General features: G+C 36.6%; 2 protein-coding genes across 2 annotated transcripts in view; one reads left to right on the top strand and one right to left on the bottom strand.

Moving 5' to 3' along the window:
- Positions 1-2,220: 2,220 nt before the first annotated feature.
- Positions 2,221-5,676, bottom strand: dio1 (iodothyronine deiodinase 1). The gene is made up of 4 exons (XM_073819140.1): positions 5,210-5,676; positions 3,477-3,620; positions 3,143-3,342; positions 2,221-2,790 (listed from the first exon to the last, which is right to left on the bottom strand). Exons 1-4 carry the CDS (start codon positions 5,562-5,564, stop codon positions 2,725-2,727), a joined length of 765 nt encoding a protein of 254 aa, XP_073675241.1. The 5' UTR covers positions 5,565-5,676; the 3' UTR covers positions 2,221-2,724.
- Positions 5,677-7,446: 1,770 nt separating this feature from the next.
- The window catches only part of glis1b (GLIS family zinc finger 1b), a 107,212-nt gene continuing 100,416 nt past the window's right edge, over positions 7,447-14,242 (top strand). Inside the window, exons 1-2 of the mRNA XM_073819262.1 lie at positions 7,447-7,582; positions 7,744-8,042. Coding sequence (XP_073675363.1) covers positions 7,775-8,042 — 268 coding nt within the window. The 5' untranslated portion in view covers positions 7,447-7,582; positions 7,744-7,774. The remainder of the gene's footprint in view (positions 7,583-7,743; positions 8,043-14,242) is intronic.

Below are 14,242 nucleotides of genomic sequence, written 5' to 3'. Positions count from 1 at the left end.
TCGTTATGGGAAAATGATGAGAATTAGAATAATGTGCAGTAAACTGTAAAACTGTTTGCACTACAAACCAGTGTTCATAATTCGCCAAGACTCCAGTTTTGTAATATCAAGCAGCAAAACGAGCCATTTTGTACAGCTAAAAATAGAGATGAGACCAGAAACCAAACCCATACAATGTGCGCGCCCACACTTACCTGAAAAATGGTGTTTTAAGATTTTAAAACCAGGATAAGCCTAGTTTTTGAAAGGGTAATGAATTAATAAACCTCTTTTAGTTGTTATAACTGATTTTAATGTTTGTTTTGTCTTATTTATTATATTATTAAAGGCTTTGCATATCTGTGTTCCGCTCAGCTGCTTTAGTAAACCAGTTTTACCCTTAGTCCTTAAGAAAAATGTTAACTTAAAAAAATAATGAAAGGCAATTCTGGTGTCAGACTTTGCCTTTGGATCAGACTGTAGAGTTTGCACCTCAGTGAGGAACCAACAACAGCCAAATACAATATGTGACGTGAGTCCAGAGTACAAATGCAGTCATAAGGTTAAAGTTGTTGGGGCTAAAGAACAGGAACTTATAGTTGTTTATCATTCACAAATATATTAGAATTGCTAAAATCTAAATTATTGAAGTAAATGAAAGGTAAAATAGGTACACGTCTAAAATCCAGACATCTGTTTATATATACAGTGGTGGCCAAAATTATTAGAACACTAGTATTATCACCAGCTGTAGGAGCTAAAACGCTGTATGTTTCATTTTGAAGATAATTGTTTAATTTTATGTGTTATTTGAGTTGATCCCATCTAGTGGCTCAGGTGGAGATGCAAGGCCTCTGAGATAAAAGACCTATGATGTCACCTGAGGGTGTGGCTAAACAGGAAGTGACAGTCTTTGACCTCGCGGTCTGACTCCACATGTTGATTCTGTCTCCAATCCACTTTATATCTTTGTAATCCTTTACTTTATTGAGATTTTGTTTTTCATCTAATAAACATTACCTCAAGTTTGGACAAATCCGCTACGTGGACAATGGATTTTTTGTGAGCGTCAAGCCTTTTTTTTGTCTAGCCACCAAAGTGGATGCTAAGCCACTACACCAGCTAAAATATGGTTTTAAGTGAGTTATTTCTATCTTTTGCTGTAGTGTGTCAGTAAATATCAGTTTACATTTCCAAACATTTATTTTGCTATTAATTGTAATGATCCAGTGAGATTTTTGTTTGCCTGTGCAACAGCCAGTGCTCCACACAGAGATCTGATCTCATCATCATCCAGACTGTTTAGAATGAGATTAAGAAACAAAACTGTCAGAACTGTGGGAATGTCTCCAAGATGCTTCCAGAAACCTTCCTGTAAAGCTACAGTATTGTTAAAAAGTTTTAGGCAGTTTTCAACATTTGGTGTGACCATCCTTTGCATTTAAAACAGCTTTCGCCCTAGCTGCACTTGCAAGTAGTTTCTTAGGTAGCTTTGCATGTTGGTCTGATAAAGCATCTTGAGATGTTGCCACAGTTCTTCAAACAAAAACCTCAATGGATTATTACAATTAATTGCAAAATGAATGTTTGGAAATGTAAACTGATATTTCCTATTGACACACTGCAGGAAAAGATAGACATAACTGACTTAAAACTATTTCTTAGCTGTTGAAAATACTAGTGTTCTAACATTTTTGCCACCACTGTATAAACATATACCCTCCATCATCTCATTTTACTGCTTCATCAATGTTGTGCGAGGGTTATAAACATGCATTTGAAATGTATTATGTAAGCATATTCCATAGCAGATGACATTTGTTTATTTACAGATGTTTATTTTTACTAGCAGTCATTTAAATGGCAGGTCAATAATAGATTTAGCTGTGACCAGTTTGATGAGATTACTAAAACTAAAGATAAGTGTACACCTCAAATACCTTTAATACACTGAACATAAATAATTTTCTGAAGCTCTTGCATATTTTTCCAGGTTCATTGACTGGATATTCAAGTAGTCCTTAACTGCCTCACAATGCAGCCTATATTGCCTTGTGAATTATAGTTTCTTTGTTGTTCAAACTGTGGTGCTGAAAATAGATCATTTGAAATATTTGAAAGGTCAAGCATGGCTAAAAGAGCAGTTTAAAACACGCTTTTCACTGAAGGACAAGCACACACCATTGATATGAAGTAAAGTTGTCATGCCTTATAAAATATAATGACATACACTGATTGTAGTATGATATATATGACTGTTTATTTGTATAGTTATTAAAAACTCAGTATCTATAGTGAAATCTGTGCTCCTAAAATAGTTTAAAACAAATGACTGAATTATCAGATTACAGTTTACACAGTTTTACACTGTAAGCATCATTTACAGTCACAAATTCAGAAAACAATCTTAAAAGCACATGCATTTCACAGTCTCTGCCAATCGCATTAATATGGTCTTTGAATACAATGCCTGAATAATAATTACGCATTTGCATTAAAGCAGACAAAATATATATCAAACGTTTACAAAAATATTTTGGTTACATATTCTGTTAAAATAATATACGCTAAATATAGTAACCTACTTACATTTTTCATCCCTTTGTGTTTGAAACATCAAGGTACAGAGTCCAGCTGGTTTAATCTGTATCTGTCACAAGCAAACACAAGGACTCAGAAAATGCATCCAGGCACTTGAATTTCAAATAAGTGCAAATATGGATTAAAGGCTTCCATTTTTTGCCTTTATTTAATTTTCTCTAGAACTTTTCGAACCACTTCAGGGCTGTAACCCCAAGGTCCGATGCCACCCTGTTAGGAAAAAATAAAAATGTGTGTGAAAATTCTTCCATACTGTGGACTTCCTGATGAATACATACAAATATATACAAATACTGGCAATCAAAAATGCAACAAAAGCAAAAGAACAGACCCAAGCGACTATAAAACCTTTTTCGCCTCAAGCTGTTCAGCTCATTCCAAACCTTTCACCTCCATAAACCTGTGCAATCTCTTACTACAAGAGGAAGAGTGTGTGTAAAAGCTAGTGGCCAAGGTTAAAATGTTCCAAAGGTTTCACTAGCAACTCTCACGAGAGCAGTTATGAAGCTTTGGAGGCATTTCCTGTTCTCTGTGCAGTTTGTCTACACTGCAAAATGCTCACCTGATAGATAACATTCCCACTCTGAATGACATAGAGGCGCTCAGGCAGGGCTCCGTATTTGCTGGCAGTGATGTTTGTCATCTCATCCACTACCACAGGGCAAAGAGGGTCTTCTTTGACTAAGATCCGGGCCGCAGCCAGCCTCTCCTCCAAGTTTTTGTGCACGCTGATGTCGACGTTGTTTGCAAAGGCCCAAGCATCTATAACAAAAGAGAAGAATTTCTAAAGTAAAGTACTCTACATTGTATTCTAGGCACGTTCAGGTTAGATTAACCCATATTGTTACTATTCCGCCAAGCCTACAGCAAATTAATTGAGATATTATTTCCATTACCAGTTGCATGGGCCTCAGCAAGGTAAACAATGAGGAAATCTGCCACATCACTGAAGTCCTTGACAAGTTGTTTGAACTCATCAAGTTTGTAGAGAAACGGGGGTCATGTGCAGCTTCCAAAACTCAGAACCAGTGGACGGTTCCCTGTGAAGAAGACTGCATTAGTAACTGTTGGATGTAATGCTTTACTAATTAGTTAAGTGTTTATTCTTAATTTTTCTGAATTGGTGAGACTTCCAGTTCATTAGCCGCTATAGGAAATAATGAGAAGAACAACAATGTGCAGTAGACGGTAAAACTGTTTGCACTACAAAGTGTGTTAATTATTAAGATAATACATTAAAATAATATGGTAAGACACACAAGTTTGCAATATCAAACAGCAAAATGAGCTGTTTTGTACAGAAAACAAAATATAGAATGCGGATGAGACAGGAAGTCTGGCCCATAAAATTTACAAATGGGGAAAAATAGGGTGTATAGACTATACAAATGCATGTTTTTAATGTAACATCTGTTTAAATACATTCGACAGTTAAAGAATAGTCTACACAATGTTATATTTTTTTATGTGAAAGAACAAAAAGAGCAGTTTCATGTCTATCATTGTACAGTTTAACTGGTCAAGGTTAATATTGGGTTTAAAACGTATATTACCAGTCAAATGTTTTTGGATAGTAAGATTTTTTATGTTTTTAAAAGAAGTGTCTTCTGCTCACCAAGCCTATAATTAGTTGATCCAAAATCCAAAAGCTGTAATATTGTGAAATATTTTTACTATTTAAAATGACTGCTTTCTATTTTAATATATATTTTAAAATGTAATTTATTCCTCAAAGCTAAAGTGATCAAAGCTAAATTTTAAGCATCATTACTCCGGGTCTTCAGTGTCACATGATCCTTCAGAAATCATTCTAATTGGCTGATTTGCTTTTTCAGGAATAAAATGTATTATTGTTATTATTACCAATATTTAAAAAAAGCTGAGTACATTTATCAGGATTCTTTGATGAATAGAAAGATTCAAAGAACAGCATTTATCTGAAAAAATAAAATACAAAAGCATTATAACATAACACGTTGGCGCCGATAGACTTCCCGACTCGAATCCCGACTCGAGGACCTTTCCCGATCCCGCCCCCCATCTCTCTCTCCGGCTTCGCTTCCTGTCATGTCTGATCTGTCCTATCGTAATAAAAGCAAAAATGCCAAAAAATAAATCTTAAAAAAAGCATTATAAACATTATAAGAAAGAAATTATAGAAATTAATACTTTTATTTAACAATTATGCTTTAAATTAATCCGAAGTGATGATATGTGAATGTTACAAAAGACTTCTATTTCAGATAAATTCTGTTCTTCTGAACTTTCTATTCATCAAAGGAAAAATTCTACTCAGTTGTTTTCAACATGATAATAATAATAAATGTTTTTGAGCAGCAAATCAGAATATTAGAATGGTTTCAGAAGGATCATGTGACTGGAGTAATGACGCTTAAAAATTCAACTTTGAAATCACAGGAATAGGAAATTACATTTTTAAATATATTCAGATAGAAAACAGTTATTTTAAATGGTAAAAATATGTTTAAAATGTACTGATTTTGCTGTACTTTGGAACAAATAACTGCAGGCCTGTGAGCAGAAGATTATAACCTTTTGACTGGCACAATTAGTTCCAGTAACAACAAAACTACTACTAATAATTATTTATAGAAATTATTTACTGTACCTTTAAGAAAACGATGAATGCTCGTTTTCTGTCCGTCCAGGGTGAATAAAGCTGTGTCTGGAGCCGCATGTCCCTCAAACGCTTCCAGGCCCAGCGAGCACCAGTTCACGGAGATCACGGTTTTAATGAACGCCGGAGAAAAGAAAGTCGGACCCCAGTCTTCGTATTTGAATTTGGGATTTTGGGTCATCGTAAACCTCTCTCCCATTTTTAGATGAATTTTCTTCATCAGTCCCGGGGAAACGATTGACAGTAGTTTCAACAGGGTCGTTTGCACGATCGCAAATATTATCATGCCTACAGCTGACAGATAAACTAAACATTTTCTCAGCGCATATCCCACTGCGGTCCCCATAGCAAGGAAGATTTAATAGTCCACGCGTACTAACGATTCATGAACAACACCGACAAACTTTGCCTGTGTTGCAGTAAAAGCTTACCTCCCTCCTAACCACAACAACATTACATCACGCCAAAATTCAGGAAATCGGAAGCTAATCTTACTAGGACAAAGCTGCTCATTATTATTAATTAGATCATGGTGGTGTTGCTTGGTAACCTTCCTGCAACTTAATATTCAGGAATATTATTCATAAGCCTTTTCCATAGCACTTCTCGTTGATTCGCCAGCCGACTAGAGATGAGCTGGGTGGCTGGGCCTTGGGTCTACTCAGAGCCGTTGAGAAACAACAACGTAATTAATATTCATGAGCCACCTTCGCCATAGTAGGAATCATAACTTGGATCTGTGGGTGGAATACTTGTAAACGAAAAACTTCTGTTGCTTTCAGATCACAGTGGACTTTTTTTGTAAACAACAAACAAAATCTCTATAAATAGCCTACCACATTGCTTTTAAACAGTCACTAACAGTTAAAAGGTTTTGGACAGTAAGATTTTTTTTATGGTTTAAGTCTCTTCTGCTTACAAAGACTGCATTTATTTGATCCAAATTACAGCGAAAACAGTACAATTTTGATAACTGTTTTCTATTCGAATATATTTAAAAATGTAATTTATTCCTGTGATTTAAGCTGAATTTAGCATCATTACTGATTTGCTGCTCAAAAACATGTTTTATTATTATTATTATTATTATTATTGTTGTTATTATTATTATGATTCAGGTTTCTTTGATGAATAGAAAGTTCAGATAAACAGCATTCATCTGAAATGAAATTATTTTTGTAACATATGTTACTTTTGATCAATTTAAAGCATCCTTGCTAAAGAAAAATATTAATTTCTATAATTTCTTTCCTCAAAATAAAATAAGTAAATGAATAGAATAATAATAATTATTATAATTATGCTGACTCCAAGTTTTGAATAGTATATAATGTTACAAAAAGCTTTTTATTTCAGATAAATGGTGATTACTGTTCATCAAAGATTCCTAAAAAATGTACTCAACTGTTTTAAATATTAATAATAATAATAATAATAATAAATAAATATTTATTAAACAGCAAATCAGCATATTAGAATGATTTCTGAAGGATCATGTGACACTGAACACTAGAGAAATGATGCTGAAAATTTAGCTTTCATCACAGGAATAAATACAAATTTTAAAATAGGCCTATATTCAAATAGAAAACTTTTTAAATATTTAAAAAATTTAAAGTTTTAAGAAAGATTTTACTGTTCAAAACTTTTGACTGGTATTGTATATTTATTTGATAGAAAACATCCCATCTATAGTCTTTATAACCCTTAGGCCGACTGACGTTCCTAAAATGTCCATTAGATGTCACTGTTGACATGTTCGACTACAACCCTTTTCTTTTACTTAGTTTGCCTTTTTCACCACTCACTATGTTTGTAGTCTATCATCTCTCTGCGAGTCTTATTCTCTGAACCGAAAGTCAAAATAAAAGCTATAATTTTTACGCTATTGCCAAATCATCCTCCAGGTATTACTCTATGAAATATTTAATACTAATCTGTGTAGCCTACTTTTAATATTTTGTTTATTATTTGTTGCCGTGTAATGACGAATCTCATCTCTGTTTTAGCTTGTATATCTGAGAAGGCCTGTTTTAGTTGTGTAGATGCAAATTATTATTCCCAGTTTGAAGTGGATCCAGATCAATTTCACTATTCGCATGCATGCCTCCAGTTTGTTAGCGATTGGTCCCTCCTCTTTCTGCAGTGTATATTCATTGGCACTTCGAGCTGTCAATCAAAACAGGGACGCATGTTTTGGTTTTCAGAATTGATGCTATAGAAAACTCATAAAATTGCAGCTGAAACGGGAGAGAGGATGCGGTCGGTAAGAACACATTTAACAGCCTGTTGGACGCAGAACTTGAGAGTCATCATCATTCAATCAAAATATCCTCTCTTTCTTGCTCTGGAGGGTTTAAATAGGTAGGCTATGTTTTACTAAATTTACTGCAACATATGAAAACATTCATTATTTAGTGTGTTTTACTGGTTTAGTGTCTATATGCTTATCATTTTGCCATTTAAGAGTTGTTCCTTCAATTGACTTCAAGTTCAAGTTCATGGTGTGATTCTTCATCCCCCAGGTACAAGAAACGATAAGGACTATTATCTTGTATGGGGACTGACATGCACACTTGGAAGTCAGAAGTCCAGATGCAGAAATCTGCAGCGCTCTTTGGGATGGTCAGTCATCAGACAGATTTCACCGAGCTCACTTTCTCCATGTTCAGCAGTAAAACAGACATCTGCCCGAAACGCGTCCCTGCTGACGGCTGTGGCTCGAATCCCGCCTCGATACAGATGCGATGCGGATCTGAAGATCTCAAACTCCACACGCATCACACCTCCAAACTTCACTGTTTTACCATGTCACCTGGAGAGGGTATGTACTCGCGGGCTTTTGTCTTTCACATTTGCATTTTGTTCATTTTGTTCATTTTTTCATGGTTTCGCGATCCTAGTCTAGTTTGAGAAATCTGCTATGGCTGAGCATAATTAGGATTGCAAATACGAGATAGCAATAATACAATATTTAGATTTCAAATAAAGTTGGCTTACAACGGCTTCTGTAACTTTTAATTGAACACAGATGCTAAATGTCAATCTGCACAACAGAGCCAAAAGCCATTAGTTTTTGGAAACCTTTGGTTTTAAAATATACAAAGAAATATAATAATAAAAACGAATTTATAATAAATGAATAACAAACTAACAATCTAACTAAAAGTTAATTCCATAACATACATTTGTAATTTATTTTGTTGCGTAGCAGTCAGATAGCATTGAAAATCAGCCATTATTTTAAATGTAGTTAAAGAGTGTATCTTGTCCTTTCATGGATAGTTTGTACACTTTTTACCTTACCAGTTTTAAAATAACATCGATATATGGTTGTATTTTAGAGTGCGTGATAATATGTGAGCGTCATTTACAATTTTAACATTTAAGCGCATCCGCAAAATTGTGCATAGCCTGTAACATCGTCCTGTCGCGGTGTGTTTTGAAACAATCTGACGCAGTTCCTCGTTGCTACAGGTTATCGTGTCTTTAATAAGGTTAAATGTGTTACAGTTACATTAATCTCGCACGGTTTGTCATTCGACAAAATACTTCTCAAGTATATTCATTTATCATAACGAACTTAATGGAATAGTTCTCTCACAGGTTAAATTTCTCACCCTCGTATTAAAAAATTGGCTTGTGGAACACAAACGTAGATGTTAGAGGTTCAGCTTCACTTTCCATTCCCAGTCATTGCATCTTTTTGCAACAATGAAAGTGAATGGTGACTGAGGCTGTCATCCTTACATCTTCTTCTGTGTTCCACAAAAGCATCTTTATACTTACATCTTACCTCAGTATTTTTATTTTAGAAGGAACATTCTGCTGATTATGCATTATCACTATGTGCATATGTGTGCTTAGATATGTGTGACACTGTTATCGCAAGTCATGTTAGATGTAATTGAGCATGCATCCCTCAAGAACAGGGCTTTCTGGTTTTGGATTTAGGGTGGTCACCCTGTTTAGATGATGCTACAGTGGCGTGGGATTGCGGGGGTTGGCAAAGTTACTCCAGCTTATGATTATACAAATTTGACTTATATTAGTAATCATACCTTGTCACAAAAGAGAGTCAGAGGGTTTGATTATGATGTTTGCCTAACAAATTCAAACCAAATGTTTCTTAAATGCGTCTCAGCATTTATGAGGCTTGAGTCCACAAGTCGCCCCCGTCCGAAGTGAATCATTGCAATGTCTCTCAGATGTATTTGATACAAAGGAATACTGATGTTTCAGATATACCTATTTGAGCATCCTAATTTACATGCTGGACAGGAATAGAATGGATTTTTGTGAAATGTAGCGTGTTGCGTGATTACGTTAGAGAAATTATGTCACTCATTTTACAAGTGAAGTAAAAATGAGAAGCCTTTAAGTGTTAAATGAAAGAATATCACTGCGATAAAACGTTGATTATATGATGATCTGTAAGTCTATTTAACCTGAAATATAAAGACAAAAGTTCATCCGTTAAAAATAGTCATTGATCAGGTGCTCATTTCATTTCAAACCAAGTGACAGAACATGTTTTTTAGATTTTTGAGGATGGTATTTCTTTCTTCTTTTTTTTTTTAATGAAGAAGCATGTTCTTTTTCACCCATTATTCTTTGCTCATAGTGCTGCATCTTATTTTTTTAAGTCTCGGTTTGAAGGTTTTTTTTATTCCTGCAGGCCAGTTGTCGAATTTATACTTACTTTTACTGTTTTAAAAAAGTGTGTATAAGTATCAGGCTCTTAATGCATTGTTTTTTCTTCTGGAGCATCAGTGAGCATTTAAACCTTCTGTAATAGTTGCATATGAGTCTCTCAGTCCTGAAAAGATGGATCTCAAAATAGTCATTGTTGGAAAGGGTTCAAATACAGAAAAATGCTGAAAAATCAAAGAATTTGTAGAACCTGAAGTATTTTTCTTAAGAAAGGCAGGCAGTTTAACTGTTCAGGATAAACAAGGGACTCATGAACAACTATCACTAAACAAAAAAAACCCCAGCTGTGGATCATTCAGGTAACAACACAGTATTAATAACCAAGCGTATGTAAACTTTTGAACTGGATTATTTTTATGAATTCTACTATTATTTTTTCTTGTGGACTCTATGTAAACATCTTTTATGTGAAATATATTATTCAGGTCAGTATTAAATAAAAAAATAACATGCATTTTGTATAATCACTCTTGGTAATATACTTAACATTTTGCAGATTTTGCAAGGTATCTGAAACCTATATACGGCATGCGGTACAAGATTACGTCATTGTAAATGAAGTCATTTAAGGTTATGTTTTTAATTATGTGATTGTTCCGTAGCCAAGTAGTTTGAAGCTCTTATATAGACAAGGCATTGTTGAAATGCCATGTTATCAAACGAGATAAAGTTACCTAGGAGATGCTTTAATGCAGAAGCATTCATATTGTACTGTACAATTCAGCAAAATCATGAGAAAGTTGTTTAGCTGGCAAGGCATATTACACGCGTACATGATGAACAGCCTAAAAACGCAACACTTGTCCGATGGGACAAAATCTCCCTGCCATGGCTAATTAAATTGTTCTTTGGCTTTCTGTCTCCTGGATAAGTCAATTACTGATTTGTGGTGCATTGGTAAATATAGTCAGATGATTTTTCCCCGAATCAACACATTTTCAATTTCTGAGCTGAATGATATCACATTCTGAATTTGTCCCATGAAGTTACTTTACTTAAAAAAAAGAAGAAGTCATGTTTCATCAAATGAGGTTATCCTTATCAGAGATTATCGATGCATGTGTTTTTTTTTAAACACAAGGTAATACTTAGCACACGCAGACAAACTCCCACGTCGAAGTGTTGATTCAGCTCATGAAAAAATGAGTAATTGACTCTAAAGGGAGTCATTGGTATAGTGTTTCGGGTTTCTATGGCAATGCGTCTGCTCCCACACACATATACAAACTTAGCACCGTTTGGTCACTCCGTAAAATGTGGCATAAGTTGAATTCCTGTAGCTTGATGAAGTTTCCTATGCTTGTCTGGCAGATATTCAATATGTCTCAGGATGCATGGTGTGCCGCTGCCATTATAGATTGTTAAAAAGTATTAAAACCCTTAGATTCAGAAGTAAATGCTTTTTATACAACTAGCTTTATTGCTTCCTGTAAACATGTGTTGTCCACAAGATCGCTTTGTTTGAGTTGCTGTGGCTGGCTGCACTTGAGTTTAAAAAAAATGTTGACGTCGGTGGTTGCATCACTGGTAAACTGTTGCGGACTGTGCAATAACCTGCTCTCGCCTGAGCATTTTCTCGAGGTTTTCTCTGGACTTTAGGCTTTCTCTCTCACATTTGCACGCACTTGATCTCTACACACTCCCACACATCCTCCTCGGCTGCGGCCCACGTCTTTTGGGGAACTCCTATGACATCAGAATGAGGCATGGATAAATTGATTGTGTGGGGAAACTGTAATGTTTGCAGCTTGTTCCATTGATTCACAAAGTCCTCATGATCAATGTGCAGAGCTATTTCATCCTGGTCGATGACATCAGCGGGCAAACCTTTACCAAGTGAACATTTTTCAGCGTCAGTCACCAGGCATTCGAGAGCCAGCTTGCTGTAATGGAAGCCATTGAATCATTTCTCACAAACGGGTCTCTGGAGGACCTTCTCGAGTGTTGATTCAGCTTAATTCGGTGGGGAGTTTACAAGCTTAATTCTGAAAGAAAGATGCGGTCGGTGAGGCATAATCTGCGGAGGAATCTGAAAAACATTTTATAATCTAATTGAGCAACGTTTTTGAAAGATACACTTGTGGTTTTAGAAGATTACAGCATATGTCGCTCAATCATTATGGTTTGGGATCATTCCGAATAATATGTAAAACCTCAACATGCTTAATCAATCCTGAGGTAAAACATTCAGACGTCGGCGACCTTTATTGCTGGTTGGATTAAACTACAATTTAGGCTTTTTATGGCACCTGTGATGTCATAGCAATGTCCAGTTTTGTTTTATTTATGCTTGCGGGATGTGTAATACGAGTCCAAAGCTACGGCCCGAATCATCCCACATTTCAAGGGCACCCTCGCCCTGCCAATACAGCCCTCAAACCAATAATTCTGTTAAAAAAATATTATCTGGTTTGAATAAGTGTCGAAATATCGCTGGAATACCAGAGGAAATGTGCTCTGGACCTGGGCTTAAACGGAGGAAAAGCAGAATTGGCTCCGATGTGTCATCATAAAGTGTATTTTTAGCTTGGACCATGTCTTGAGAATCACTCATAAAATGCGCCCACACTCTCCAACCTTTTTTCCCTCTCGCTTTTTGATATAGGGGTCGAATTCCTGCCTCATGTGAAATGGATCTGATTGTTTTGCCTACTCGCTCTGTCTCCCTGACTCCGTACTGAGATGAAGGGGCTACTCGCTCTCGGCCTGTGCCAGGGGGACATGCCACAGCTAACCGCACATCTACATGGGCCGAATTACTCATGCATTTTTAGACGGCAGCAACTGCGTCTCCAGACTTCTCAGCGCGTGTGACCGTGCACGCGGGTGGGTTTTTGATTTACATTTCGACAGTGGCACTTGCTGTTCTTGGCCCAGCGCTCGTTTGCTTCATCAAAGAAAAATCCTCCTTGTGGCGGCGCAGATCGCAAGGCCTGAAGCGGACGTGAGGACCCCGGCTTCCCGTGGCGGGACGCCGCGAGACGGCTAGGTGGCCGTGACCATTTGGAGCCGCTGTTGATTTAGTGTTAAAGGTGACGGATGGCGATCGACGCCCCGCTGGTCTTTGTACCAATACAGCTGTTTTTTCTACTCCGCCCAGTTCACTTGCCTGTTTAATAGAACATAAATATGGATACTAAAAGCAGTGCCAAGTTCCCTGGTGGGTCTTTTATTAGAATAAGTATTATTCTTTTATATCGAGAAATACCACAAAGATTACAGCAGATTCAAACTCTGGCTGCACAAACCGCCTTTTTAATTTATACAGAGGACGTAGTGAATGTAGACAGATTCATAAGGTGTTTTCTGCCAGTCCTTAGACATTACAAGTCTGGGCACGTCAGCCGTCCAATCGAGCACTGGCTTCATCCGAGTGGTCAAAAACAAATGCGCAACATTTATTCCTTCATTAGTAGAGAGCAGAAATCATTCCAGTAGGCACGGTTATATCCTCTCTGTTGTTTGGTCGTTTCATCGTGCCAGGAAGCTGCCATGGGGCAGTGCCCATTGGGTCTGCGATCTGATTGGCTGGAATGACCCCTGAGGGCGATGAAATACATTATAAAGTCTAATAGTGCAGTTTATATACTTTATTGCTGTTGTTAATAAAGCGCAGGGTTCTGGAAGAATTAGTTATTCTCTCGTCCTCTAGTGATCCAACACCAACCGAGTGTAATATTACATTACGCTCAGGGATTTCTGAAGGCTAATAACCTGGGTCCTGAATGCAGATTGTTTAGAATGAAAACACTTCGCTTTTACGAACAGATCTGGATTATGTGATGGGAGCCATTCGTCTTTAGAATCACCGAAGGCTGTAAATTTTATATATTCAGACTGTTTGTGAGCTGCATGTAACGATGGTCGAGAAGGGAATGCTTATTGTTTTTCATTGCCTCTTAGTGAAGTTCTTCTGCGTTCAGCCACAGAAATAACATTTCACCACCTTCCCAGCTGAGCATGGGTCAAGTAAACTTGACCTTTTGCAGTTCAAAGGGCAAAAAAAGGAACTGACAGACATTAATAAATATTCTGAGACAGACAGTTCGCTGTGAGCAGCACTAAAATATCATTTATGTCCTCGTTTTCTTCAACAAAGCTAATATTTTTGTGAATACCAGACATAATGGACATCATGGAGTGGAACTAATAATTTTGTGCTGTTGCTTGTCATATTTTTGTCACGTCCGGCGACAGTCCATTCAGAACTGACCTTCAGGGCTGAAAGATTTTTTTTTTCCAGGCATTTCAGCACAGTCTACAGTCACAAATCGATAAGCTTTGAGCGTTTCATACTTCCTGTTTCCGTCA

Source organism: Garra rufa, chromosome 15, assembly GCF_049309525.1.
Source record: "Garra rufa chromosome 15, GarRuf1.0, whole genome shotgun sequence".
Classification (NCBI taxonomy): domain Eukaryota; kingdom Metazoa; phylum Chordata; class Actinopteri; order Cypriniformes; family Cyprinidae; genus Garra; species Garra rufa.
The sequence above is the reverse complement of the archived record's forward strand: the minus strand, read 5'-3'. Positions and strand labels throughout refer to the sequence as shown.